Source organism: Trichechus manatus, unplaced genomic scaffold (genome assembly GCF_000243295.1).
Source record: "Trichechus manatus latirostris isolate Lorelei unplaced genomic scaffold, TriManLat1.0 scaffold00147, whole genome shotgun sequence".
NCBI lineage: Eukaryota > Metazoa > Chordata > Mammalia > Sirenia > Trichechidae > Trichechus > Trichechus manatus.
Window position 1 is genome coordinate 3,146,269 of NW_004444083.1, and position 26,560 is coordinate 3,172,828.

The 26,560-nt window shown below is 40.3% G+C and overlaps 1 protein-coding gene across 2 annotated transcripts in view; it reads right to left on the reverse strand.

Moving 5' to 3' along the window:
* The window catches only part of RHBDD1 (rhomboid domain containing 1), a 135,796-nt gene that overhangs the window by 86,777 nt on the left and 22,459 nt on the right, over window positions 1-26,560 (reverse strand). For both annotated transcript variants that reach the window (XM_023740104.1, XM_023740105.1), the window contains exons 2-3: window positions 22,834-23,347; window positions 21,514-21,646 (exon numbers count right to left, since the gene is read on the reverse strand). In XM_023740104.1, coding sequence (XP_023595872.1) covers window positions 21,514-21,646; window positions 22,834-23,266 — 566 coding nt within the window. In that variant the 5' untranslated portion in view covers window positions 23,267-23,347. The remainder of the gene's footprint in view (window positions 1-21,513; window positions 21,647-22,833; window positions 23,348-26,560) is intronic.

Here is a 26,560-nt window from a genome sequence, read left to right on the forward strand (position 1 = left end):
ACATGCTCCCTCTCTTTTCCCCAAGTGCCCACCCCCACCTTTGGACTCAGAAGTAAATAAGAGTTACCTTCCACTACTATGCCCACCAAAGGCAGCTGTACTGGTAATGCACCCTGGACTATCCATGGCACCAACCACAGACAGGGCTGGGCGCTGACCACTGACATCTACTTGAGGCCCAAACACGATCTGGACAAAAATAAGGGTAGTGCAAAGGTAGGAGAAGCCTCTTTTACGAAACAGCTTCCCAGATAATAGATGAGGCCTAGCAATCCCTCACCCCTCCTTTCCATGCCCTCAGCCTGGCATCAAGATGGTTCCCTAAATGTCACCCAGCAGGATTCCATTGGTGACATGATTTTATGTGATGGTAAATAACTCTTGATTCCAAGTAAAGCAAAGTACAATTTTCCCTCAATTTACATTTAAATTCAATTTACAATTTTCCTGGAAAAGTCATTGTATATTAAATACATGCAAAAAAAAAAAAAAAATCCTTGTGTTTATATGAGAAACAGGATTAGGTTTTAGGCCCTGATAATCATAAACAGGTTCTTCACATACACGAATGTGCTTTCAAAAGTTGGGGGGCGGGGCATGCAGGACCATTCCTGTGGAGGACTGTCCCATATACTGCAGGACAACTAGTATCTCTGGCCCCTGCTCACCAAATGCCAGTAGCACCCCTGCTAATCATTATGATACCTAAAAACAACCCTGCAAATTCCCCAAATCCCCCCTGGGGACCAAGCCACCCACCCCAGTGGAAAATCACTGGCTTAGAACACTGCAGATGCTCATTAAATGTCTGTTGAATTGGTGACCTTTAATCACTACACCTCAAAAATATTTCTTTTCAAAGCACCTCTCATGTGACTACACTAAGTGCAGATTCCAAGGATTCCAAGTAAAGCTATAACATATTGAACTGACAGGCAAGAAAACTTCCCACCACAACTGAAATGCACATGGGGAGTGAGAAGATTTGAAAGAGTCCGTGATCATTTCCACATCGCACTGTGGTGAAGTAAATACAACTTGGCATGTGAAAAACACCCCATCATCTGCTCTTACTACAGACAAAAATATTTCTGGGTGTCACATGAATGATAATTTGCACATCACCTCCAAAAAGTAAATATAAAATGAAAAAGAAGCTGGATTGTTTACAGCCCGATATCAATATGTGCTACCGTTAGGAAGCAAACAGACGTTCCTTGTGAGCTCAGCCTTTTAGAGGTATTTTCAGAAGGACTACCTTCACTGGAAATTCCAGGGCCCGGTGGTAGTTAGAGGGAGCCCTTGTGGTGCAGTGGTTCAGCATTCGGCAGCTAACCAAAAGGTCGGCAGTTCAAACCCACCGGCTGCTCTGCGGAAGAAAGATCCCATAAAGATTACAGCCTTGGAAACCCTATGGGGCAGTTCGACTCTGTCCCATGGGGTTGTTATGAGTCAGAATCAACTCGACAGCAATGGGTTTGGGTGTGGGTTCGGATGGTAGTTAGGCTGTGTCACAGGCTGCGAGAAGAGACTGGCTTTAGGTGACCCTTGGAAGTTCATCATAGGGATACAGGAGGAAGAAAAAAGGGCAGGAACACTTTCAAATGCAACACAGCCAGGTCTCATAAAGAGATAGTCTTCTTTATTCTGGGTGACACAGCCCAAGTGTGCAATGGCCTTATCATCCCCTCCCTGTTCCAGCTCCCCTGTAACTCAGTTGCTGTGTCCTTAACTTCTCCAGCCCAGCCCACTAACTTCTCTCTGCCTCTAGCTTCTGCTTATGCCTTTTCTATGCATGTCACTCAACTTTGGGGTCACTCCACCATCTGTCTTTTGGTATTTCAAGTTGAAAATGCCCAGAGAGGAGTGTTCTCAATGGGGTCCACTAATCCCCACTCCCCCATGGGGCAGAAGGCTCACACCAGGCCTGTGTGTGAGATGGCCCCTGGTCATGCATTCACTGTTGGTTCGGGCAGCAGTGGCAGGAAAATGGAATCAAAGGTTCCAAGATAGCTTTGTGTAAGAAAGTCCTCGGAAATAGTCTGAGGGTGTGGCAGGCATGCCAAAGCTTCTCATGGGTGGTGTAACTGGCCAGTACGTACAATGCAACAAGCCCTCAAATTCTGAGGCAGTCCGCTTTTCCATCATCTCCAATCGAGAATGAACTGGGAAGTGGAAATGACTTCTATGCTTTCCTTGTACGCACCATCTCATGAAATGAATGAGTTGCCCTTCCCAGGTTGTAGTCTTGACCCACTGGTTTTCAACGTGGATGCACACTAGGATCCCTTAAAAAGTTACAACACTTCGGACCCAACTCCCAGAAGTTCTGAGTCCCTGGGTAGTGCAAACAGTAAAGCCCTTAACTACTAGCCGAAAGGGTGGCAGCTGGAACCCACCCAGAGGCGCCTCAGAAAAGAAAGGTCTGGAGATCTGCTTCCAAAAGTTACAGCTTTGAAAACAGTTCTCGGTGAGCTGGAATCACTTGACGGCAACCAACAACCCAGAAATTCTATAAAATTTTTTTTGGGTGAAGCCTTGACATTGTTTTGTTTATTTTTTTAAATTTTTATTGTTCTTATTTACTCAGATTCTAATGTGTAGCCAGGGATGAGGATGGCTAATCTTAACCCAAAGTTCTAATTCTAATGGTAAGATCTCAGCTACCATATTTGGCCAATAAGAAAAACATTTGGGAAGTAAGCAAGATTCTGTGCCTCTCAAATCACCCCAAAAAAGTGACATCTGTTTCCCTTCTGGGTAATTTGGTCTTAGTTAACATATTCTATTATAATGATGTAACGGGGTAAGTAAAGCTATGCAAACTCACGCAAAGAAGTGTATGAACTTACTTCAAAAGATTGCCAAGTTCTTTGGTCTTATAAAAACTGGATAACTGTGGGTACCTACCAGAAAATCATATAAACATGGCCAAAGATGACATGAGTAAAGGGTTCAGGTAATCCCTGAATTCTACTTAGATCTAACACAGAGACTGGGAAATCAAACTGGATCATAAAGTTAGTCTGTAATTTCAGAAAACATAAATTCTCTTTCTGATGGTGAAATCTAGCCTGAATGAAAATTCTGCCTAAGAAAAATAGAAATGGCCCACTTACTATATGAACCAGAGATCTGGGCGTATTATTGACATCACATACAGCCTGTGTAGCAGCTTTACTGGTACATCTGTAAAACACCATTAAGGTTCAACAAGAACACAGAACCACTGGCTACAAAGCTCTAAAAACTGCCCATCAGAGCTGAATTTGTTTATGCAATGCAACCCAGCTAGGCTGACCATCTGTGGACAAAGGGAACGGAATTGAAGTCATGAGACCTGTATGAGCTTGTCTCAGAACACCGTCACAGTTAAAGAAACACAGTCTCCCCTCCAGTGGAGGCCAAAAGGTGGCATCCCTCAGATCTCTTCCTGGTAGCTAAGGCACAGGCATCGACCTACACTTGGCCAATTAGGTAAATCTTGAATGAGTGGGGAATCTGGCGATGACAGTCCAACGATGAGGTGTGGCCAGTGGCTACTGACAGCAGTGGCAATAGCTGCAAGTGTCCAGTCAGTTCTTACTGGTTTTCTCAGCCCAGTTCTTCAGTATTCCAACAATCCTAGAAGCTATCTGATAACATCCCAATAAGTCCTTTTGTGGTTAAGTTTGCCAGAGTTGATGTCGATTGTTTGCAACAAGAATTCTGACAGGTAGGGTACTTACATGAATGCTAGGAGATACTGGCTCTATTTTCTCTGGGGTTGCTAGCCTTAGACTGATGTAAGACAGGAGCCGTCGGTGGTCAACTCTGTCACCACATGGAACGAGAACGTTAACCCACAATTTAAATTACTGAGCTAATTCCCAGAATCTACACCCTTGTATTAGAAACAGCTCCAGTCCTCGTGTGTGGGAGATGATCAAATTACATATTGCAAGAATGAAATGAGAAGATTCATGTGAAAGTGTCCCACACAATGCCTGACATTTTGTAGGCACGGAACAAAATGCTTGCTGAGTCAAAATCCAAACATCTCACTTTTTTGTAAACCGAGAAACACTATTTGTAACTATTCATTTATTCTATTACAGAGTCCTTTGAAATCCAGAGATACTTTATCCATTAAGTTGTCAGCAAACACTTTTTAGCAAAATACATGAATTATGCAGTTCTGTAAAATTCTGGTAAACTCTGACTGGCTTGAGTTTTTATGAGCCATTCTCAAACCCACAGAAGACAACTCAGGGGTGCTGACGTGGCCACAGCCTTCCAGTGTGTCAGGCACTGATTTCAGGACTTTCTGGGTGCTATCCTTTTAATCTTCCCAACAAAGCCCATGAGGCTGAGTACTACTATTGGTCCCACTTTACAGATGAGGAAACCGAGACTTAGAGAAGTAACTGAATCACGGTCAAAGGGCTATGAAGCAGAGAGCTAGGAGGAAGTGGGAGTGGCACTCAATAAACATGCGTTGAAAGAAGAAGAATTCAGCAATGAAATCAGTCCCCAGTAGCTCCTCCCTGATAGATACACCTTCTGCCTGCCTTTGCTCAGCCTCTGTGCATCTGGGAAAGTGTGATTAGGATTCATAGTCCACAATGAGGAAGATGAGAACAAGACTCCAAAAGGATGAACAGAAGCCATAAGTCTACTAGTATAGTGTATCATGCTTTGGCCTATAAAACACTTCCAAAAACTGAAATAATCTACTTCTGAATTCTAATTTGCATTCCTCGACAAAATGCTTAAAAAAAATACCCGCCCTATCCAATTCTAACATCTACAAGATTTGTTTCACCAGGTGGTCTGAATCTCTTTTACTATCTTCTAAGACCTTTTGCCACCCTTTCTCCACCCTCTCTGTTTCACTGTTGATTCTTAGTGGAACGTTAAGAAAACTGAAATGAAATTAACATGCAAAAAATCCATGGAATTCAGATCAAAAGGGGACCTTGAACCATCACTGAAGATGACAACCTCTGAGGAAGGGTCTTAGAATGACACAGAGCACATGAAGAACATCGTTCTCATTAACTGGGCAGCCCTCCTCCACCCAGATGGGTGACAACAACTCTAATGAGCCCTTTCAGATACAATAAGCAGAGCAAGTCCATTCTGCAGCATTTGAAATACGGTTACAAACAGCATGTGTTAGACAGTATATAATCAGCATGCTCAAGATGCTTGATAGCAATCATATGCAGTATACTCAGAAAGGCACTGGAGTGGAATTTATGAATTTTAAATGAACTTTTACAGTTTCTCAGGGAAAATCTTTAAAATTACTGTTGCAATGCAAAAAGCTTTCAACATAATGTTCCGAGTCAGGTGTCTTCACCCTCTCTGTGTCTGTCTAACCTCAGCCGTCCAATCTCTGTGGCTGAGACTTCAGTCATTTCCCACAACCCAGCAAACGCACATTACAACTTCTTTCTAACTCAGTGACTGTTGGAGATGTGATAACTCTTGAACATGACTAAAATCATTAGTATTCATGTAAAATACTTGATGGAGGAAAGCAATACCAAACAATACTAATAATTAGGATGTTGAAGGAGGAAATTCTTCTGTCTTCAGAAAGACCACAATCTGTTGCAGGAATAAGAAACACACACAGTACTGTGTGTTCCATTTAGCCCTATCACATAAACAAGTTTTCCTTTATTGTTTCTTAAGGAAAAAAAGAAATTGGGGACAGGAAGATCAGGAGAAAGATTCTGAGATTTACCCTCACACGTAATGAGTCAATGAGAAATGTGGCTAAGACTCATAATCCGTGATCCTTAATTTTTCACTCCCAATAAGACTCTTGGGTTAGGGAGGAAACTTTTAATATTCCACAGATGCTGCCAGCCAACTAACTAGCTTGGACGAGCAAGGTCTGAAGAAGCTAACACTTACTGGAAGTGAATCTCTTCCACGTCTACTCTGTCCTCACCCATGACTCAGCAGAGCCCAGGAGGCAAGAGAAGGGAAGGAGGCCACCATGAGTCTGGCATTAGTTGTTGTTGTTGCTGGGTGCCATCCAGTTAGTTCCAACTCACAGTGACCCCACGTGCAACAGAACGAAACACTGCCCGGTCCTGTGCCATGCTCACAGTCGTTGTTAAGCCTGAGCTCATTGTTGCAGCCACTGTTGTCAATTCATCTTATTGAGGGTCTTCCTCTTTTTCACTGACCTCTACTTTACCAAGAATGATGTGCTTCTCCAGGGACTGATCCCTCCTGATAACACGTCCAAAGTATGTGAGACGTAGTCTCGCCATCCTTGTTTCTAAGGAGCATTCTCGTTGTACTTCTTCCAAGACAGATTTGTTCGTTCTTTTGGCAGACCATGGTATATTCAATATTCTTTGTCAACACCACAATTCAAAGCCGTCAATTCTTCTTCAGTCTTTCTTATTCATCATCCAGTTTTTGCATGCATGAGGAGACTGAAAACACCATGCTTAGTCTTCAAGGCGACATCTTTGCTTTTCAACACTTTAAAGAAGTCTTTTGCAGCAGATTTGCCCAATGCAATGCATCGTCTGACTTCTTGACTGCTGCTTCCATGGGTGTTGACTGTGGATCCAAGTAAAATGAAATTCTTGAAAACTTCAATCTTTTCTCCGTTTATCATGATCTTGCTTATTGGTCCAGTCGTGAGGATTTTTGTTTTCTTTATGCTGAGGTGTAATCCATACTGAAGGTTGCAGTCTTAGATCTTCATCAATAAGTGCTTCACGTCCTCTTCACTCTGAGCAAGCAAGGTTGTGTCATCTGCATAATGCAGGTTTTTAATGGGTCTTCCTCCAATCCTGATGTTGCGCTCTTCAGAGCATAGTCCAGCTTCTCAGATTATTTGCTCAGCATACACATTGAATAGGTATGGTGAAAGGATACAACCCTGACACACACCGTTCCTGACTGTAAACCATGCAGTATCCTCTTGTTCTGTTCTAACAACTGCCTCTTGATCTGTGTACAGGTTTCTCATGAGCACAATTAAGTCTTCTGGAATTCCCATTCCTCACAATGTTCTCCGTAATTTGTTATGATCCACACATTAAGTTAGATGAACTAAATAAGGCTAGCTGTTAGAATCCTAGTTCACTATTACCACACATGGAGTCAAACCAAAGCCCATTGCTGTCAAGTTGATTCCAGCTCATAGTGACCCTAAAGGACAGAGAAGAACTGCCCATAGGGTTTCTGAGGCTGTAATCTTTACGGAAGCCAACTGCCACATCTTCCTCCTGGAAGCAGTTGGTAGGTTCGAACAACTGACCTTTTGGTTAACAGCTGAGTGCTTAACTACTGTAACACCAGGGTTCCTTACACATGTAGTATCTACGTTTAAATGACTTTAAGGCAATTCGCTAATGGTAGAATGCCAAAAAAAAAAAATGCCACAACATCAGTAACAGCAAAATTTCCATCAACACAACACTGGTTATTAGTAAAAAGATGGATCAGATAGTGTTCATTTTTAATTTATAGCCTCCACTTGTATATTCAGTAGAAAAGAGCACTGAAGTTTATGAAGTCATTTTTCTGCCACCTGCATAGTACTGATTTAAAACTCATTTGAAAAACACACACACACCTGGCAGTTTTTAAAATACTATTTGACAATAGCACTTTCAACATCTATAAAAATATGTGCTAGAAAAGCAGATTCTGTACACACTGTCTTTCATTAGCAAATTCTTGGATATTTTTACCCACTGGTGCATCACACTTCAGAACACTGTTTAAGAAGGGAAGAAATGTGGTCCTCTGTCCAGAGTTCAAATTATTTGGTATATATCATGCAGTGAAGTTGCATTACCCCCCAAATCAAATTAACTGGTTCATCAAAATCTGCAAATGTCAGTTACAATGGGAAATTCCCTCCTCAAAAGTCACAGGATCACAAGCCTCCACAAACTATTACTGACACTATAACTAAGTGTCCTCTAGGTGAGAACAAGGAATAAAATCTATAATTTCAGATGCAAGAGTGACACAGCAGTTAAAATACATTAGAGAAATGCAAAGACTCTTTAAATATTATGTATTAAATATGACTTGGATCACAAAATCTTAGTGATGCTTCTTTTAAAAAGATTAGGGTTTTTGTTATAACAGCACTAAGTTATCTAGTGCTGTTATAACAAAAATACTATACGTGGATGGCTTTAACCAACAGATATTTATTCTCTCACAGTTTAGGAGGCTAGAAGTCCAAATTCAGGGTGCTAGCTCCAGGGGAGGCTTTCTCCTTCTGCCAGCTCTGAGGGAAGGTCCTTGTGATCAATCTTCCCCTTGGTCTAGTTGCTTCTCAGCACAGAGACCCTGAGTCCAAAGGACATGCTCTGCTCCTGGCTCTTCTTCCTTGGTGGTAAGAGGTCCCTCTCCTCTCTGCTCACTTCTGTCTTTTATATCTCTAAAGAGACTGACTCAAAATACAACTAAATCCTATAGATTGTATCCTGCCTCATTAACATAACTGCCTCTAATCCTGCCTCATTAACATCACAGAGGTTAGGATTTACAACACATAGGATAATCACATCAGATCACAAAATGGAAGACAACCACACAATATTAGGAATCATGACCTAGCCAAGTTGACACACATTTTGGGAGGATACAATTCAATCCATAAACCAAAAAGCCAAACCCGTTGCCGTCAAGTCGATTCTGACTCATAGTGACCTTATATGAGAGAGTAGAACTACCCCATAGGGTCTCCTAGGCTGTAATCTGCATCGGAGCAGATTAACAGGCCTTTCCTCCTATGGTGCCACTGGGTGAGTTCAAACCTCCAACCTTTCAGTTAGCAGCTGAGCACTTAACGATTTTACCACCAGGGCTCCTTCACTAGCCATTAACCCAAACCAACTGCCATCAAGTTAATTCTGAGTCATAGTGACCCTTTAGGACAGAGCAGAACTGCCCCATAGGGTTTCCAAGGCTGTAATGTCTATGGAAGCAGACTGACATATCTTTTTCCCTTGGAGCGGCTGGTGGGTTTGAACTGCCAACCTTTTGGCTAGCAGCTGAGACCCTAACCACTGTGACTCCAGGGCTCCTTAGCCATTAACCTGAAAAAAACATTGCCGTCGAGTGGATTCCAATTCACAATGACCCTACAAGACAGAGAACTGCCCCACAGGGCTTCCAAGGCACAGATTGGTGGATTAAAACTGCCAATCTTTTGGTTAGCAGCCAAGCTCTTAACCACTGTACTACCAGGGCTCCTTTAGTCAGTAAAATCAAACCAAACTCACTGCCGTCAAGTCGATTCTGACTCATAGTGACCCTATATGACAGAGTAGTACTGCCCCATAGTGTTTCCAAGAAGCAGCTGGTGGATCTGAACAGCTGACCTTTTGGTTAGCAGCCCAGCACTTAACCACTGAGCCACCAGCGCTCCCTGAGCCATTAGGGAGATGCAAATCAAAACCAAATGAGGCACCACCTCACCTCATCATTAGAATGGCAAAGATCAAGAAAATGGAAAACAAAAGATGGTGGTAAGACTGTGGAGAAATCAGGACCCTCATGGTGGGAATATGAAATAGTATATTTTACACGTAGAAGTTTAAAAAATAATAATAATAAATACCAATAATCCCACAACCTTAAGTTCACCACTATTAACATTTTGATGGAATTCTCTCTAGCCTTTTTTCTGTAACTATTTTTTACTTTGAAAAACAATTGAAATCATACTATATATACCACTTTGTATTCTACTTTTCATTCTTATCATGAGTATTTTCAATTTTATTAAAATAATCTTTGAAAATAAAATTTTTTATTTTATTTTTAATTATGTAATTTTTTTTTGTTGTACTTTAGATGAAGGTTTACAGAGCAAACTAGTTTCTCATTAAACAATTAATATACATATTGTTTTGTGACACTGGTTGCCAACCCAGGACATGTCAACACTCTCCCCTTCTTGATCTTAGGTTTCTCATTACCAGCTTCCTGTTCCCTCCTGCCTTCTTGTCCTTGCCCCTGGGATGGTGTGATGGTTAAGATTGTGTGTCAACTTGGCTGGGTCATGATTCTCCGTGTTTTAATGTAATCACTCCCATGATCGAATATACTATGAGTAGCCAAACAGACGAAAGGGAGTCTCCTTGGGGGTGTGGTCCGCATCTGAATATAAGCAGATGTTCTGGCTTTTTGCTCTCTGTATCCTGCGGCTGCCTCCTGTCGTCTCATCTCTGGTTCTTGGGATTTGCACTGTCAGCTTATCTGCCAAACTTGGGATTCGTCGATCTGCACAACTTGTGAGTGGGAGCCCTGCTCTCTAACTTGCCGATCTTGGGCTTGCCACCTTCTGCGGCTGCGTGACTTGGGAGAGGCCTCTACTCTGATTCACGGACTTGGGACGTTCCAGCCTCCAGAATCACGTGAGCTGTTTCCTTGATATAAATCTCTCTCTCTATATATATATTTATACACTTTACTGGTTTGGCTTCTCTAGAGAACCCAGCCTAAGACAGATGGTGTGCCCATTTAGTCTTGTTTTGTTTTATGGACCTGTCTAATCTTTGGCTAAAGGGTGAAACTCAGGAGTGACTTCATTACTGAGCTATAAGGGTGTACAGGGGCCATACTCTTGGGGTTTCCAGTCTCTGTCAGAACAGTAAGTCGGGCCTTTTTTTTTTGGTAGGTTAGAATTTTGATCCACATTTTTCTCCATCTCTCTCTGGGATCCTCTATTGTGATCCTTGTCAGAGCAGTCAGTGGTGGTAGCCAGGCACCATCTAGTTGTGCTGGACTGAGTCAGGTGGAAGCTGCGGTACTTGTGGTCTATTAGACCTCTGGACTAATCTTTTCCTTGTGTCTTTGGTTTTCTTCTTTCTCCCTTGCTCTACATGGGGTAAGACCAGTATATCTTAATGGCTGCTCACAAGCTTTTAAGACCCTAGATGCTACTCACCAAAGTAGAACGTAGAACATTTTCTTTATAAACTATGTTATGCCAATTGAGCTAGATGTTCCCGGAGACCATGGTCCCTACAACCCTCAGCCCAGTAATCTGGTCCCTAATGGGGTCTGGATGTGTCTATGGAGCTTCCATGACTGAAAATCTAATTTTAACAGCTGCATAATAGTCTATCACGTCATAATTTATTTAATCATTTACCTACAATTGAATATTTAAGTGGTCTCCAATTTTCTAACTTCATGACAATAAATATGTTCCTATCAATCTTTTTCTGTACTTCTGGTTATTTATAATTTGGACAGATTCCTAAAAAGTTAATTAGTGAATCAAAGGGTGTAAACTTTTTACAGCTCTTGATTCATATTATCAAATTAACTTTCCAGAAAGTTTGTACCAATGTACAGCCCCATCAGAAGTTTACGTAAATTTCCATTTCATCAAACTCTCAAGGGCAGTGATAATTTCTTAATCTTACTAATTTAATGAGAAAAATCGCTTTTTGTTTTATTTTCCCTTTATTTGATTAACAATGAATTTTTACGTTATACATTTATCAGGCATTGATTTTTTTCCCTATAAATCATCTATTGATATCCTTTGCCAATTTGCCAATTCGTCTGTCAGTATTTTTCTTGCACTTTGTATTGTTCACTACAAGGGATGTGATCCTTTTCCTAATTTATTTCTAATTTTATGCGTTTCATCTTGATTTATAATGTATTTGGGCCTGGGGATAAAAATTTATTGCTTCTGCCTTGACTTGATATTATGTTTATTGTTTTTATGTTTAAAAATGTCTTTATAACCCAAGAACTGAAAATTTTCCCTCATACGTTCTTAGACATTTTTCAAATTTTGTTTTTTAAATCTTCTAAACTTAATTCATCAGAAACCTGTTTTGGGATATACTGAAGTAAAGCTCTAACTTTAGCTTCCTCCAAATACTTAAAACAAGTACCATTTGCTAAATAATCCTTATTTTCCCTACTGAATTTTGATGTTACCTTGATCATGTTGTGGCCTATTTTGTCCTAAAAAGATGCGGGAAAAAAAGTGTAGCTTAGGATCAAGGAATTATGACAATGTAAATAATAGAAGTTTAACATATTGCTAGAAAAATCTTGTTGTTTACTTGACCTGTGAGTTATAAATAACTAGAAAATTAAAGTGCTTTCCTCTTGAATTCAGAGGGGAACAATGTCCATTTAAAGACAGATAAATTAGAATCCTATTATTTTATCTCTCAGATAAGCTAACGAGAAGCCAACTTTAAATGGAAGGAATGTTCATTCAGTCTGCAGCCAGTTCTCAGGTGGTTATCACAGAATAATTGATGTACTAATGATTTCAATGCATAGCACAGACCGTCTTCATTTTGCATAATTTGAACCAAACCTGAATGTAAATGGAAAACAGTCCTCTTGTCTATTTAACTCCCCTGACTTTTAACTAAAAATCACTTAATACTCCAGAAGAGGAAGGGAAATTAGCAAATATAAAGAGCTCTCTATCTAAAAACAGTCCTCCTTATACCGAAATGGAAAGACTTAATACATCAGAAATCTCCAGAGAGATGTGATTTATCTTCTTATTAGCTGAGAGTGAATGTGTGATTGTATAACATTTCTCTCCAATAGCATCTCCTAAAAAAAAATTTCAAATAGGCCAAAGTGCATATTCTAAATACTCCAAAGGGAAATAAATGTGCTTCACAAGCGTCATTATTTTTTTAATGAAAAAATATTAATAAGAAAAACAAATCAAGTCAAAATAATTGGTATATTTGGTAATTACCTTTTCATATTAAAAAACACCCCTTGCCTGTAAAATACATTACACTGGGCTCTTCAATTTAATTAGATGCACTTACTGATACCACCTTCTAACCCAGGACATGTGATTTTTCTTCAAATGTTTTTATTTAATCTTTTTTAAAATAACCTCTTGTCATCATTTATCTGAGACATCCAGTAAGGTAAACCCAAGTCTTGCACCTGTCACCAAGTCACCAGAATTGATCATTAACGAGCCTAGTTAGTTAAGTACAGATTAGGTAGGTGTTATCATCCACACACCCACAATTACATCACAGCATGACGGCCAATTAGTTTCAACCTGGGTAGTGAACCTTATTCCAGACCACTCTGTGTTCAACTGGAAAAACAGCTGCTTGCTCGTTTCTATCTACTGCTCGTCTCTGTTATTCTGAGCCAGCCAACAGGGTAAAGTAGGCCCGAAACAAGGCCTGACAAATTTATAGCCGGCAGGCGCCCTCCATGGTGGCATGCTCTGCTTGGTATGGAAATTGCTCATGTCCTTGTGGTTTAATTCCACCTCTGAGTGTGACGTGTACATTTTTAAATGGAACCGCAGCAGGACTGTCCAAACACAGAAGATAAAATGTGTCTATGCACCAAGATTAAAACTTGCTCAGAAACTGTGCTATGTGGCTAACTGAACACTGCTTCTGAAGGCCCACAAGGGCAAATGGGAGGTAGCTAAGGATCACACACATAGGCACTCGGGAATGATACTTTATAACTCTGTGTTAAAAATAAATAAAACCAACGTCACAGCCAAGAGGAGCCTAAGGAGACAAGACAACTAAATGTGACATGGTGTCCTGGGTGGGATCTTGGAACAGAAAAAAGGACATTAGGTAAAAACTAAGGAAATCTAAATAAAGTATAAACTTCAATTAATGATAATATCTCAGTATTGGTTCATGAATTGTAACAAATTAGTAACTAATGTTACTAATGTAAGATGTTAATAACATAGGAAGTTGGGTGCAGGTTATATGGGAACCCTCTATACTATCTTTGCAATTTTTCTGTAAATCTAAAGCCATTCTAACAAATAAAGTTTATTTTTAAAATAATAATAATAAAATCTGTATCTTCCTTTATTTTCCCCCCCAAAAAAATCTATTATATCATTTCTTTATTGTCAATGTAAAGGACATTCTGTACTTAGCTATAGTTTAGAATAAACCTTTATCTATTAAAATCAACAAAAAAGCATTGTCTGTTATTCTTTATAGAACTGAAAATGGTACAGTGTAGTTAAGTTCTTCTTCTCTTAGTATATACAATCTAAGAAGAAGAACCACTTGGTACTTAATATCACCAGTCTTTAATACTGAACAAGTACAGCTTCTTGAAAACACGTAGAGGGCACGAACCAATAAACCACAGACCAAGGAATATAACTAATATAACTAACTAATCAGCAGATGAAAAAGTGCCCCATCTCACTAATGAAAGAATTATAAATAACAAGGGAATAATATTTGTTATTTATCAAATTTCCAGAAAAATAAAAGCACATTCAAGCTCACCAGGAAGTGGGGAAGTAGGCTGCTGGGGGACTCTAGGTAAAAATAAACTCACAGAAAGGAAGTTGATAATATTTACAAAGAACCATGAAAAAAAGCTCACTCTTAACCCATGATTCTACTTCTAAGAATCTATTTGAAGGGCATATTCAGGCTTGGGTTCCAAGGTTTGCAAATAATGGTCTAAAATATATCCTCACGGGGAATCTGAATGATTAGGTAGTTTAACTATCCAATGTAAAAATAATGAATTATAAAATACATTAAGGAACCACAACAGGAATCACACAACCATTAAAAATGAGGCTTTTGAAGAACTGTGCTTATCATATGTTCAATGGAAAAAAGGAGAAGACACAATTGTGTACATGGGTAGGGATGCATGAGACTATAATGCTAACACTAGTTTCCTCTCGGTAGGAGACTATGAGCAATTTGTTTTCCTCATCAAACATTTATGTATTGTCAACTTTTCTACAATGAATGTGTTGTTCTTTTCAATTAGAAGCAGGGAAATAAGGTTATCTTTAAACTATTGCTTTCTCTTCAGTTTAATTATTTGTAAATTTAACCAATTTTAACAAGAAATTATTATATTAAATCTCATAGAAAAAAAAACAGAAGATAATTCAGTAGTCAAACTAAACTGTCTTCTCGGTTCTTAACGCACCTTCTACTCAGTTCTAAGCTCTTCCTACGGCGTTCAGGGAATGGGCCACACCACTTTGTCCAGCTGTTCAGGATAGGCTGGGTCTCCTTTCATTCTACACACTTGATTTTTTGTTTGTTTGATTGGTTGAATGTTTGTTTTTGAGTTCACTGTGCTGGACCCCAGAGCCACAGAGGTGATTTATACACACCCTTTCCCTCAAATAATTCCAATTCTAGCCAAGGGAAAGTCCCAATCCCAAAATTTCTCATTCTTGTCTCATAAAATCTAAATTCAAGGGAATCACTGCATTGGGTTAAGTATTGATCTTACCTTGAGGTTTTTCTCAAGTGTAATACTCCTGAGAGACAGGAAAAATTAACCAACTCTTTTTATGACTCATCTAACTCTACTGTCCTTTATGGGAACCTCTGAAGAGGGGATGGAGGAAATGTACAGTGGACATCTGAGCAACGCAGAAGAATTTCCCCTACTTCACAAACCTACTCAGGTCAGTCCTGGAAAGTTGATTAAAACTGAACTCTTGAACAGACTGGGAAAACATGCTTTCATGAAATAAACCAAAGTGAATATCAGTTTTATATACAATTTTCATTCAAGCACATTAGAAAAAGGCAACAGTTTCAGTAGATACAAAGACAAAAGGTGTAACCACGTGATTTAAACAGAGAACAAACGTGCTTCAGAAAATGTTCATCCTGGATAGTGAATGAATGAATGAGTGTGTGTATATACATACTTAGATACACATATACATATGTATGTATATACATACAACATAACTTGGCAACATCATGTTATACCTACTAAAAAGTATTTTTATAAAAATTATGGCACCCGATATAGGCATATTTGTGCCACAATTGGTAAAAATGACACAATGAACTGGTATAACTTGTTGAAAAATAACATTACTTATCCTTGAAAGACCTGAATGCAGGTAGCAGCCCTCTCACTGAGCTGCTACAGACACTGACCTAACCCTGAGAAAAGCAAAACTCCTCCTTGTGTTGTCATCCATCAGGCCAATTTGGGTCTCACTAAATTTACAACTTCGTCACCTGCTTGTTTGTTTACACACCCCACCCTAACTCCTACGCTCATGCTGGCTGATTTTACCATCCATGCGGAGAATCCATCCAACACCTTAACCTCACAACTCCTTAACCTCCTTGACTCCAATGACCTTCATTTTTAAGAGATGCATGCTCAAGTTTTTAGGGGTGAATCATCTTGATGTTTGCCAACTTACTTTCAAAAAGTTCAGCAACTTTCCTTCCAACTTTTTTGTTACGTTTGAAAATGTGTATAATAAAAAAAGTGGAATGAATAAAAAAAATCTATTTTTCTACCATCTCGTCAAACTACCCAAGGAATTTTAATAGGATAAAAGTAATTATTCTTGTCAAACATTAGTAGTGAAACAGTATCCAAAACCAAGGGGTTAATGTCTTCAAAACTACCATATTATACTGAAGAATCTCCCGGGGCCCAAATGTAGTCAGGGCCTGCCTAATTACTAAGAGTGGCTCATGGCATTCTTAGACTGCTGTTGTTCAGGATACCCTGGTGGTGTAGTGGTTAAGAGCTACAGCTGCTAACCAAAAGGTCAGCAGTTTGAATCCAGCAGGTGGAAACACTTTGGGGCAGTTCTACCCTGTCCTATGGGGTCACTATGAATTGGAATCGACTTGGCAGCAGTGGGTTTGGTTTTTTTCTTTTTTGGTTGTTCAGGGTGGAACAGTCTGCAAGAGCAAGGGCGGTACAGAATTTTAACAAACAAGATTAAATGATTACCTGATTTATGTTATCAATTTTAGGAAGATAAGAAAATCAGGTGGGATTCCTTTCCGTGGACACTGCATACTTCCAGTGATTTATTTCATAATAAATACAAGGGTTAACTACTTCTATCATTTATACTTTCATATGAATTACTTCTTTGATGTCTTAAAACTGACTTATGAAACAGGAAGGGTAATATTCCCATTTGAGCAGATGAGGAAAATGAGTCTCAGAGAGATCAGATGACTTCCTGAGTCTTACACTTGACCAAGTGCCCTCCAGCTTGGTAACTCTGGGTAACGTTAATTTTTCGGAGCTTCAGTTTTCTGACTAGATAGTCTAAGGCTCATGTGAGAAATTGCAGAGATTCATAATTTGGGCTAGAAAGTAAAAACTGGACCCCTTCCTTCTACCAACAGAATATTGGTTGAGGTGGGAAGTGGGAAGGGGCCAGTGCCCACTCCCTGAAGGTGGCAGCTTCTCCAGAAGTAGCTAGCCCACCTCCTTCCTGGGGCCTATGGCAGGCCTGCCCTTCTGTGCCATCTCAGAAGCAATATCTCTTCAAACACAATCCCTTACCAGGGTCCCAAGGAAATGAAAATAAGGACATGACCCAAAGCAATCACTGCAATAAGGCACACACACGTACTGTGAAAAGTATAAGCAGCACGCAAATGAGGCTGACAGCTGAGTCTGTCAAGTCCACACCCCATCACAATGCCTAATGGCTGCTATTAATCTGTAACTGGGAGAAATCACTAATTCCATGGCTTTCATAAAACACAGACGTCCATAACACACGTGTTTCGGTGGATATTTTTTCCTTCCCTAGGGCAGCCAGTATAGTACTACACTAAAAGCAGGCTTTGTTCTAATGGTTTCCTGTGTTTTCCTAATGAAAATTCTAATTGACAACCACCGGGAGAGTAACAGTGTAAAGCAAAGAGAGCTCTGGTTTCTCCCATTCTTCCGGGATCCACCTTAAAGGAGTGCTCACTTCTTAAGTTTCCAGGGCCAGTCTCTGGCTTGGGCTTTCTATGGACACATGCAGGTCTGGACATCAGAAGTTTATCATTTAAAGTAGTCAAACCCTAAAAACTGAAAGATTTACTCTTTCCAACTTCAAAGACAGAAAAGTTGATTTAATTCCCAGACTCAGAGTATCAGGTCCTTCCACGGCTAATAAGCATATTATAGAAAAATGCAACCACGCCTTTTCCACGTAAAGGTGGGGGGCAGGGCTCTAAAAAAAATTAAGCACACAATGAGATTCTTCAGAAATAGTTGCCTTAAGACTACTAAAGGCATTGCTATTCAATGGATTCATTACAGAATAATAGTTTAAGTACCCAACGGAGTGATTTTCATATGAATGTTGGGTGTTGCCTCGCCCCCTACAAGAATCTCCCATCTACAGAGAGAACCAAGTCACACCCAGCAAGGCAAGGGAGCTGTGAGTGACAGGTATAGAGAAAGAGCTGTTCAGACAGGAGACAGACATTACTGGACCTTTTTTTAAATGAAACTTTGAAGATTTTGTTAGGCTTTCTTTACTAAACTGTCAAAAGAGAACAATACGGTTGTAAATGAGTGGTGTTCGCTGCTGGTCAGAGATATGGAATAAGCATTAAACAAGGACTGAAAGCTGCTAGGCTGACCTGACACCCAATAAGAATATTCTCAAATAAATTAGGACACTCACTCCACTCACACAAACCAAAACCAACATAAAAATTTCTGTCTGAAAGAAGAGCAGCAAAGAATTCTCCTTCCTCTCCCTGAATCTCTCCTCTCTCCAGTGTCCAGGTCCATGCGTTTCTGGTTGCATTATACAGATCAGGTGAAGGGAGGCTGGTGGAAGAGGTGGGAACATACCATTTATCCTCCATTTTCTAGACAGAAAGCAGAGAAAAGACTTAAAGGAGGGAAGCACAGCATGAATGAACGGGCAGGGACACCAGCCCAGGAGTCAGGAGGCCTGAATCCTACTTCATCTAGTGTCTGCCCTGAACTGTATGCAAGGTAACAAGCCCCTTGGCTTCCTCGAGTTTCCATGTACTTATCTGTAAAGGAAAGGATTCATCCAGATCAGTGGCTCTCAAACTGCATTTCTTGGAGCCCTAGGGTTCTGTGGAGGCCCTCCAAGGCAGCCATAGCACCCCATGCTTCCTTTTAACTCAAAACAGTTCAGGGTTGTTTTATGTTATATATTGGGCTTGTGAGTAATGTCTTTTGTTCGAAGAGTTTTATTACCCAAATCTACCACCCGTCTGTCAGCTTGTACTGTGGTGGCTTGCATATTGCTGTGATGCTGGGAGCTTTATCACTGGTATTTCAAAAACCAGCAGGGTCACTCATGGTGGACAGGTTTCAGTGCAGCTTCCAGACTAAGAAAGACTAGGGAAAAAGGCCTGGCAATCTACTTCCAAAAATGAGCCAAGGAAGTGGCCATCCAAGGCAAGACAATTGGTCTCTTTCCACCTGGAGCAACAAAGGAAGAAAGAGAGTCAGGAATAGGAGGAGGACATGAAATGTGTGGCTAACTGCCTCTATGAACAAATGCCTCCTGTTATTGGAAGAGGCTGCACAGGCCTGGTTCACTATTATTTACTCTCCATTGCTAACCGCCACATTGTCTCATGATCTTGTTTCTCCCGTCTCTACGAAATGTTTAAGATTAACCGATGTTCCTCCTTGGAGGGTAGGAAAAAAGTGATAATGATCTAACGATGAAAAAAAAAAACAAAGCACCCATCTTGTGACAAGAAAAAGCAGGATGTCGCCAGATAATCCCCAAGGATGTCACCAGATAACCTCTAAGAATACCAGTAGAAGGTTAACTCATCTAAGACATCACCACCTCAAGGGGAAACTAACAGAAACTTCTAAGATCCATATCCTGTCCCTACAAAAAGCCTTCCGCTGATCTCCAGTGGGGGAAGACGGGTTTTTTGGAGGAATCTATCCCCCTCTGTCTCCTATATATGGATATATAATAAACATCTTGCTGCTCACCTCATCCCTGTATCAGAATTGGCTATTGCAGCAGGCAGCTACAATCCGCATTATTGCGGTAACATTATGGACTGAATTGTGTCTCCCAAAAATATGTGTATCAATTTGACTAGGCCATGATTCCCTGTATTGTGTGACTGTCCACCATTTTGTCATCTGATGTGATTTTCCTATGTGTTGTAAATCCTCTCTCTATGATGTTGATGAGATGGGATTAGCAGCAGTTAGGTTAATAAGGCAGGACTCAATCTATAAGATTAGACTGTATCTTCGGGCAATCACTTTTGGGATATAAAAGAGAGCAGAGATGCAGGGGGACCTCATACCACCAAGAAAGCAGAGCCAGGAGTACGTGTCCTTTGGACCTGGGGTCCCCATGCTGAAAAGACTGATGGGAAGACAGATGACAAGGACCTTCCTCCAGAGCCAACAGAGAAGAGAAAGCCTTCTCCTGGAGTTGATGTCCTGAATTTGGACTTGTAGTCTACTAGACTGTGAGAGAATAAACTTCTCTTTGTTGAAGCCAATTACTTGTGGTATTTCTGTTACAGCAGCACTAGATAACCAAGACACCTCCTTTGCCATGAGACCAGAAGAACTGGGTGGTGCCCAGCTACCATTACTGAACATTTTGATCAAAGATTCTATAGAAGCATCCTGGTCAAAAGGAGGAAAAAGCAGAATAATTTTAAATTCCTCATGAACTCCAGACTTTCTAGAGCCATGGAGGCTGGATGAACCCCCAAAACTGTTGCCCTGAGATAATCTTTAAAACTTAAACCAAAAATATCCCCTGAAGTCTTAAAACTAAACAGTAGTTTAGCTTAAATAGTAAAGAATGTCTGCCTTGAGTAGTATGATCTTTTAAGATCTATCTATACGGGATCAAACTGACAAAAGCAACTTGAAAAATTAGATAGGAAACTTACGGGGGCAGTCAACTTATGTTAACGGAGGAGGAACAACTCAGAAAAGGAGGCTGAGAATGGTTGTACAACTTGAAGAATGTAATAGCACTCAATTGTACATGCAGAAACTGTTGAATTGGTGCATGTTTTGCTGTGTATATTCTCAACAACAACAACAAAATAAGTAAAATTAAAAAAAAAAACAAAAAACCCTATGGATGACAACAGAATATTGTCTGATACAGTACTGGAAGATGAGCCCCTTAGGTTGGAAGGCACTCAAAATATACAGTGTCTGCAATAGTAGACTTGAGCATACCAACAATCATGAAGATGGCACAGGACTAGACAACGTTTCATTCTGTTGTACATGGGGTGACCGTGAGTTGGAGTCAGCTCAATGGCAACTAACAACAACAACAACAAATTTCCAAGACAATCCACAATTAAAATGACTTAAAAGCATTGGACTAGTGTCCCTTTTGTTTTGTTCTTCCATTTTTATCATTACGTGGTTTCAGTGTGCTTCTCTGGATTATTGTTATTAGAATTAACCAGCTGACAGGCTGGTTAATATTGGTCCTCAATCCTGTATATGAGGTTCTCTTATTCCTACTTAAAAGATGAGAAAAATGAAATTCAGATAAGATAAGTGTCCCAAATCACACAGCTCAATGGCTGACAGGATTCAAACCCAGGAATTTCTGATATTAAAACCATTAAGCTCAGTTCTATTCCTATAGTTAAAGAATAAACTTCATGGTAAAAAACAAACAGGTTACCTCATTATTACAGCCATTCTTTCTCCATGGAACATCAAGTTCTTCATCTTTATTCTCTAAGAGCAAACACTTACCCTGGCGCGAAGAAATGAATAGCCACAAGTTCTGCCCAGCAGGCATATCTGTTGGGTACGGGAAAGCCCAAAACGTTGACAAAGCTTCCAGGACAGTAATGGTTATTAAGAACTTTCAAAGCAAATAAAACTCCTAAAAGAGAATAAAGAGCACACAAGTATCAATAACCCAAATGTGGAGAGGAACTAGGGAATCAACATTTGCTAAGAAAACTAATTAAATGTGAATATGATCATTCAACTACATCTACGTTTTTCTTTTGTAATATTCCATTCCTTCCAACACGTCACCCAGCACTCGGTAAAAAAAGACAGAAGAAAAGTTCAAGGTAAGCATTCTTTTGAGGTTTCTTAGCATAGAAGTTCATAACGACTTTCAGTATACTACTAAATACACAACACTTAAAATGGGGATAAGACAGCAGCAACGTGTACTTCTCTAACCTCTACGGTGGAAAGACATGTGGAAGGCAGGGCATATTTTCTATCTTCTCCAAGATCAGATGTATAAGGATGCATCTTGGCAGGGAATGGGGAGAATGGCAAGTAGAAGGGAAGGATTAGATTTCCTTCTGCTTGAGAACTATTTTCCTACTCTTCCTCCCATTCTAATTTTTAGAACACCTAACTTAAACCCCGATGGCAATTTCAGCCCTGTGGAATAGATGCCAAAAAAAAAAAGAGAGAACTAGTGAAGGGGAAAAGTGAGAGGCCATGAAACACATGGTTCAAGTCATATAAGACCAGGTTCAAATCCCAGCTTGCCGCTCACAAGCTGTGGGACGGTGAGCAAGTTTCCTCACTTCTCTGGGTCTTACCTTCCTCATCTGCAAAAATCAAAACAATGCCAACTCTATGGATCTGCTGTTATGAATTACACAGGAGTCATGTAGAGTGACCATCCTGGTTCCTAAAACACGGAGCACATGCCATGGGTAGGGTGTGGTGCATTAATTTTAATGGAGTTGTTGAGAGGTATCCCTCTCTTTTTTGAGAACTCCCTATCACAGTACACCTGAGGAGCTATCCTGGTCCCACCAGGATGGGACCATTGCCATGTGTCCAGGATTCCATCTCCCTGCAGAACCACCTTCAAGTCGGCCCCAGTCCAGATTGTCCAAGAGTGAAAGATACAGCATGGCGCAGAATAGCAAAACCTGTGTCTCCAATCAGCCTCTTCTCCAAAATCTGAGCCCCGGCAGCTCTTGACCTCTCAGAACTCAGTGCCTGTACCAACTAGGGACCCACACTTCAGTAACGGACAGCAGGCACACCTCCCCTGTTCTCATGCATGCTGCCTCAGGAGTTCACCTGCCTTACCTGAGAAGCCTACAGCACAGTTCCTTTGGAAATCAGGTTCATCCAAAAATGCTGCAAGAGAAAGTTCCAAAAGCAGGTACACCACCCCAGTGAGCAGGGAGAATGTGGTGATGACATAGGCAAACCATCTGCTTCCCAGTCTTCTTTCCAGGTTGATTCCTTTCCACAGCATGGATGCCATATTGAAATACAGATGCCAATCGTCTACATGGTGAAAAGGGGAAAGCAGTAAACGCTGCCAGTCTTTTTGCTGGTAACACTTCTCCACACTAATGCAGGAGTCATACAGGGGCTTCACAGGATTCAAGAAGAGCCAGGTATTAAGTGCCAAAGTTGCTAGGGTGACAGGTGGAATATTGTTGATCCCAACATTGAAGATCTGAGCAAGGAGCAGAATAAGCCCAGTATTAATCCCTCTTGATCTCCGCTGCATGGTTAAATATCAGGAAAACAACCCAGTGATGGAAAAATACGGTCAAGTTTTAGGAGTTTGGAGAGCTATAGACAGCCAAACCTAAAATATAAAATAAAATGCATGTGAAAACCCATGAACTAAGGATCAATACATTAATGAGACATATTCTCTTACAGCGGAGCTTACGTTATATATATATCTTACCTCTCATCCTAACAGAAACATCTATTTTCACTATCTTTCAAAGCAACATCCAGAGTGCTAGCTGACACCCTTCCTTCATTTTACATTATAAAACAGATATTCTATCCCGAATCCCAATGGACTAGTTAACGGACTGGCATGCTTTCTCTCTGACAAATATGCCATGAAAATACAACTTGCCCCCCTGAAACTACTGCCCTGAGATAAAATTTAAACCTTAAACCAAAAATATCCCCGAAAGTCACCTTAAAACCAAACAATAGTTTAGCTTAACTAGTAAAAACGGCCTGCGTTGAGCATTATGCTCTTTTAAGAACTATCTATATGGGATCAAACTGACAGCAGTGACGTAAAAGACTGGACAGGAAACTTAGAGCACGGTGAGTTTGTGTTAATGAGGAACAACTCAGAAAGGGAGGGTGAGAATGGCTGCACAACTCTAAGAATGCAATCAATGTCGCTAAATTGTGCATGCAGAAATGGTTGAATTGGTGTTATGTATTGCTGTGTATATTCCCAACAACAACAAAATAAATAAAATTTAGAAAAAGAAAAAAAAAGTTGAATTGGCCAAAGTTGTGTCATATATTTACAACAATGACACACACAAAAATAGTAGCTGCTGAGGCCGATTATATACAGCCAAAAACCTCACAGGATTTGGTTTCTTGATTTGGAAGTTTAGGGTCATGGTTTCCTGGGACATCCCAGTTAACTGGTCTAATAACATGTTTAGTGCTCCTGTTCTAATGCATAGTGCCTGGGATCTTAAAAACGTGCAAGCGGCCATCCAAGGCACAGCAACTGGTCTCTGTTTACCTGGATAACAACAAAGGAAGAAGGAGAGTCAGGAATAGGAGAAGGATATGGAATGTGTGGCTAACTGCCTCTATGAACAACTGCCTCTTCTGTCATGAGACCAGAAGAACTGGATGGTGTTTGGCTACAATTACTGAAAATTTTGATCAAAGATTCCATAGAAGGGACATAAAATGATACCTGTGAAGACTGTGATTCTTAGCTCAAGTAGATACATGAGACTAAATGGGCAGCTCCTGTCCAGAGGTGAGACGAGAAGGCAGACAGAATTAGGAGCTGGTTAAATGGACAACGAAAATCAGCGGTGGAAAGGAGGAGTGTGCTGTCACAGTATAGGGAGAGCAATCAGGGTCACAACAATGTATGTATAAATTTTTGTATGAAAGACTAACTTGAATTGTAAATTTTCACTTAAAGTGCAACAATAAAATTTAAAAAAGATTCCATAGAAGAATCCTGATCAAAAGGGGGAAAATGTAGAACAGAAAAAAACACTGCAACTTGTCTTCCTTATAAACAAACTTCTAACCTAATGAAAAACTACAAAAGATAGTGTAAAAATATTTAACACTGATTTCTGCTCAGAATGCTGGTAATAATTCTTTATACTCATCATCTTATAAAATAAATATTCTATTTTAATATATTAGATTATTTGCTCCGCAGTTGTTAAATGTCAACAATCAAGTTAAAAAAATGCAAGCATATATTATGTTCTATTCCAACTTCCTATAGGGTTGCTATGATTCGGAATGGATTCAACAGCAACAGGTTTTGGTTTTTTATCCCAACTTCTATATCACCAGATAACAACTGCCTGAATGCTTTATTTTCACAAAAACTTCAGGTTTTAAAAGTTACCTACTATTTGCCAAATTCTGGATTAAAACACAGTGACCATTTTTAAGGAGCTCACTTTCCACTAAGAGGTAAACCAGCAACTGGCACACAACGTTCTCTATGCAGTAATGGAGAGAGCCCAGGCTAACGGCACACATTCAGCTTGAGAGTGATGAGTATGACCTTTAAAGATGAGTTGGAGTTAGCCAGCGATAAAGAAGAGTTTCCTGGTTCAGGAGTCTCCTTCTCCACCCAATGAATCTGGGCTGGCCTTGTGACTTGCTTTGGCTGACAGAATGTGAGGGAAGGGGCATTATATAAGTTCTATGCCAAGGCCTCAAGATGCTTTGAAGGTTGAAACCCTCCCAAGCAACCATGTGCACAAGTCTGGGTTAGCCTGCTGGATGATGAAAGACTTACGTCCCAGTCATCTGGGTGGCCTTGGCCACTAGCCCAGCCAATGCCCCAAAAGCAAAGCTGTCTAGTTGACTGGCAGCTAACCACAGATGCATGAGTGAACCCAGCTGAACCCAGCCTAATTTGCTGACCCATAGGAACAGTGAGCTAAATAAATGCTGGTTGGTTTAGTTCACCACGTATTGGAGTGGTTTGTTACACAGTAATTGCGAACTGATATATAAAGTATTTTGCTTTGAGGAGGGACTGGTTTATTCTCATGGCACGAAGCTAGTGAAGAGACAGTAGGAGACAGAGACTGAAGATGTAAGAGATTAAAAAGAAAAAAAGACTCAAGTCCATGGAGGAAGGAGCCTTTTTCATCACAACAGGAGGAAAGAAGCAAATGTCAGGTGTAGATGTGGGTTAATAGGCAGATTAGGGGACACGTTGTTGGAAAAGTTCTCATCCAGTCAGTTACAACTCATAGTGGCCCTATACGACAGAGCAGAACAGCCCACAGGGTTTCCAATCAATCACAGCTCTTAACCACTGCACCACCAGGGCTGCCGCTCGGTAGAGTTTACTTGGTTCCCAATCAACGTGCTTACGTACTCTCAAATCCCAAAGATTCTAATTCAGACAGCACACGAGAAACTGCAAGGGCTTTGAAGCTAAAAAGGAGAGGATTCTCCTGCTTGTCTTGGGCAAATCATTTAAACTCTCTAAATCTCAATTTCTTCATCTTTAAGTTAGGAAGGATAATACTTCCTTCCTAAAATTGTTCTAACATTTTCAGAATAAATCCGGTGTTGAATAAATGGTAGTCGCTAGGAGGAAGAACTGACGCAACGGCACATGACAACAATAATTTTTATTACTCTAAGGTAATGTTACTTCAGTACAAATTAATTCCTTTGTAAATGACAGTAAACTAATCTCAAATGTACTCCTCATTCTCCCATACGGATTCTAATTAACATCAGTCCCAAAAGAAATAATCTAGAAAAAATTATATATCTACACCTGAACCTGGAGTCCCTAGGTGGCACA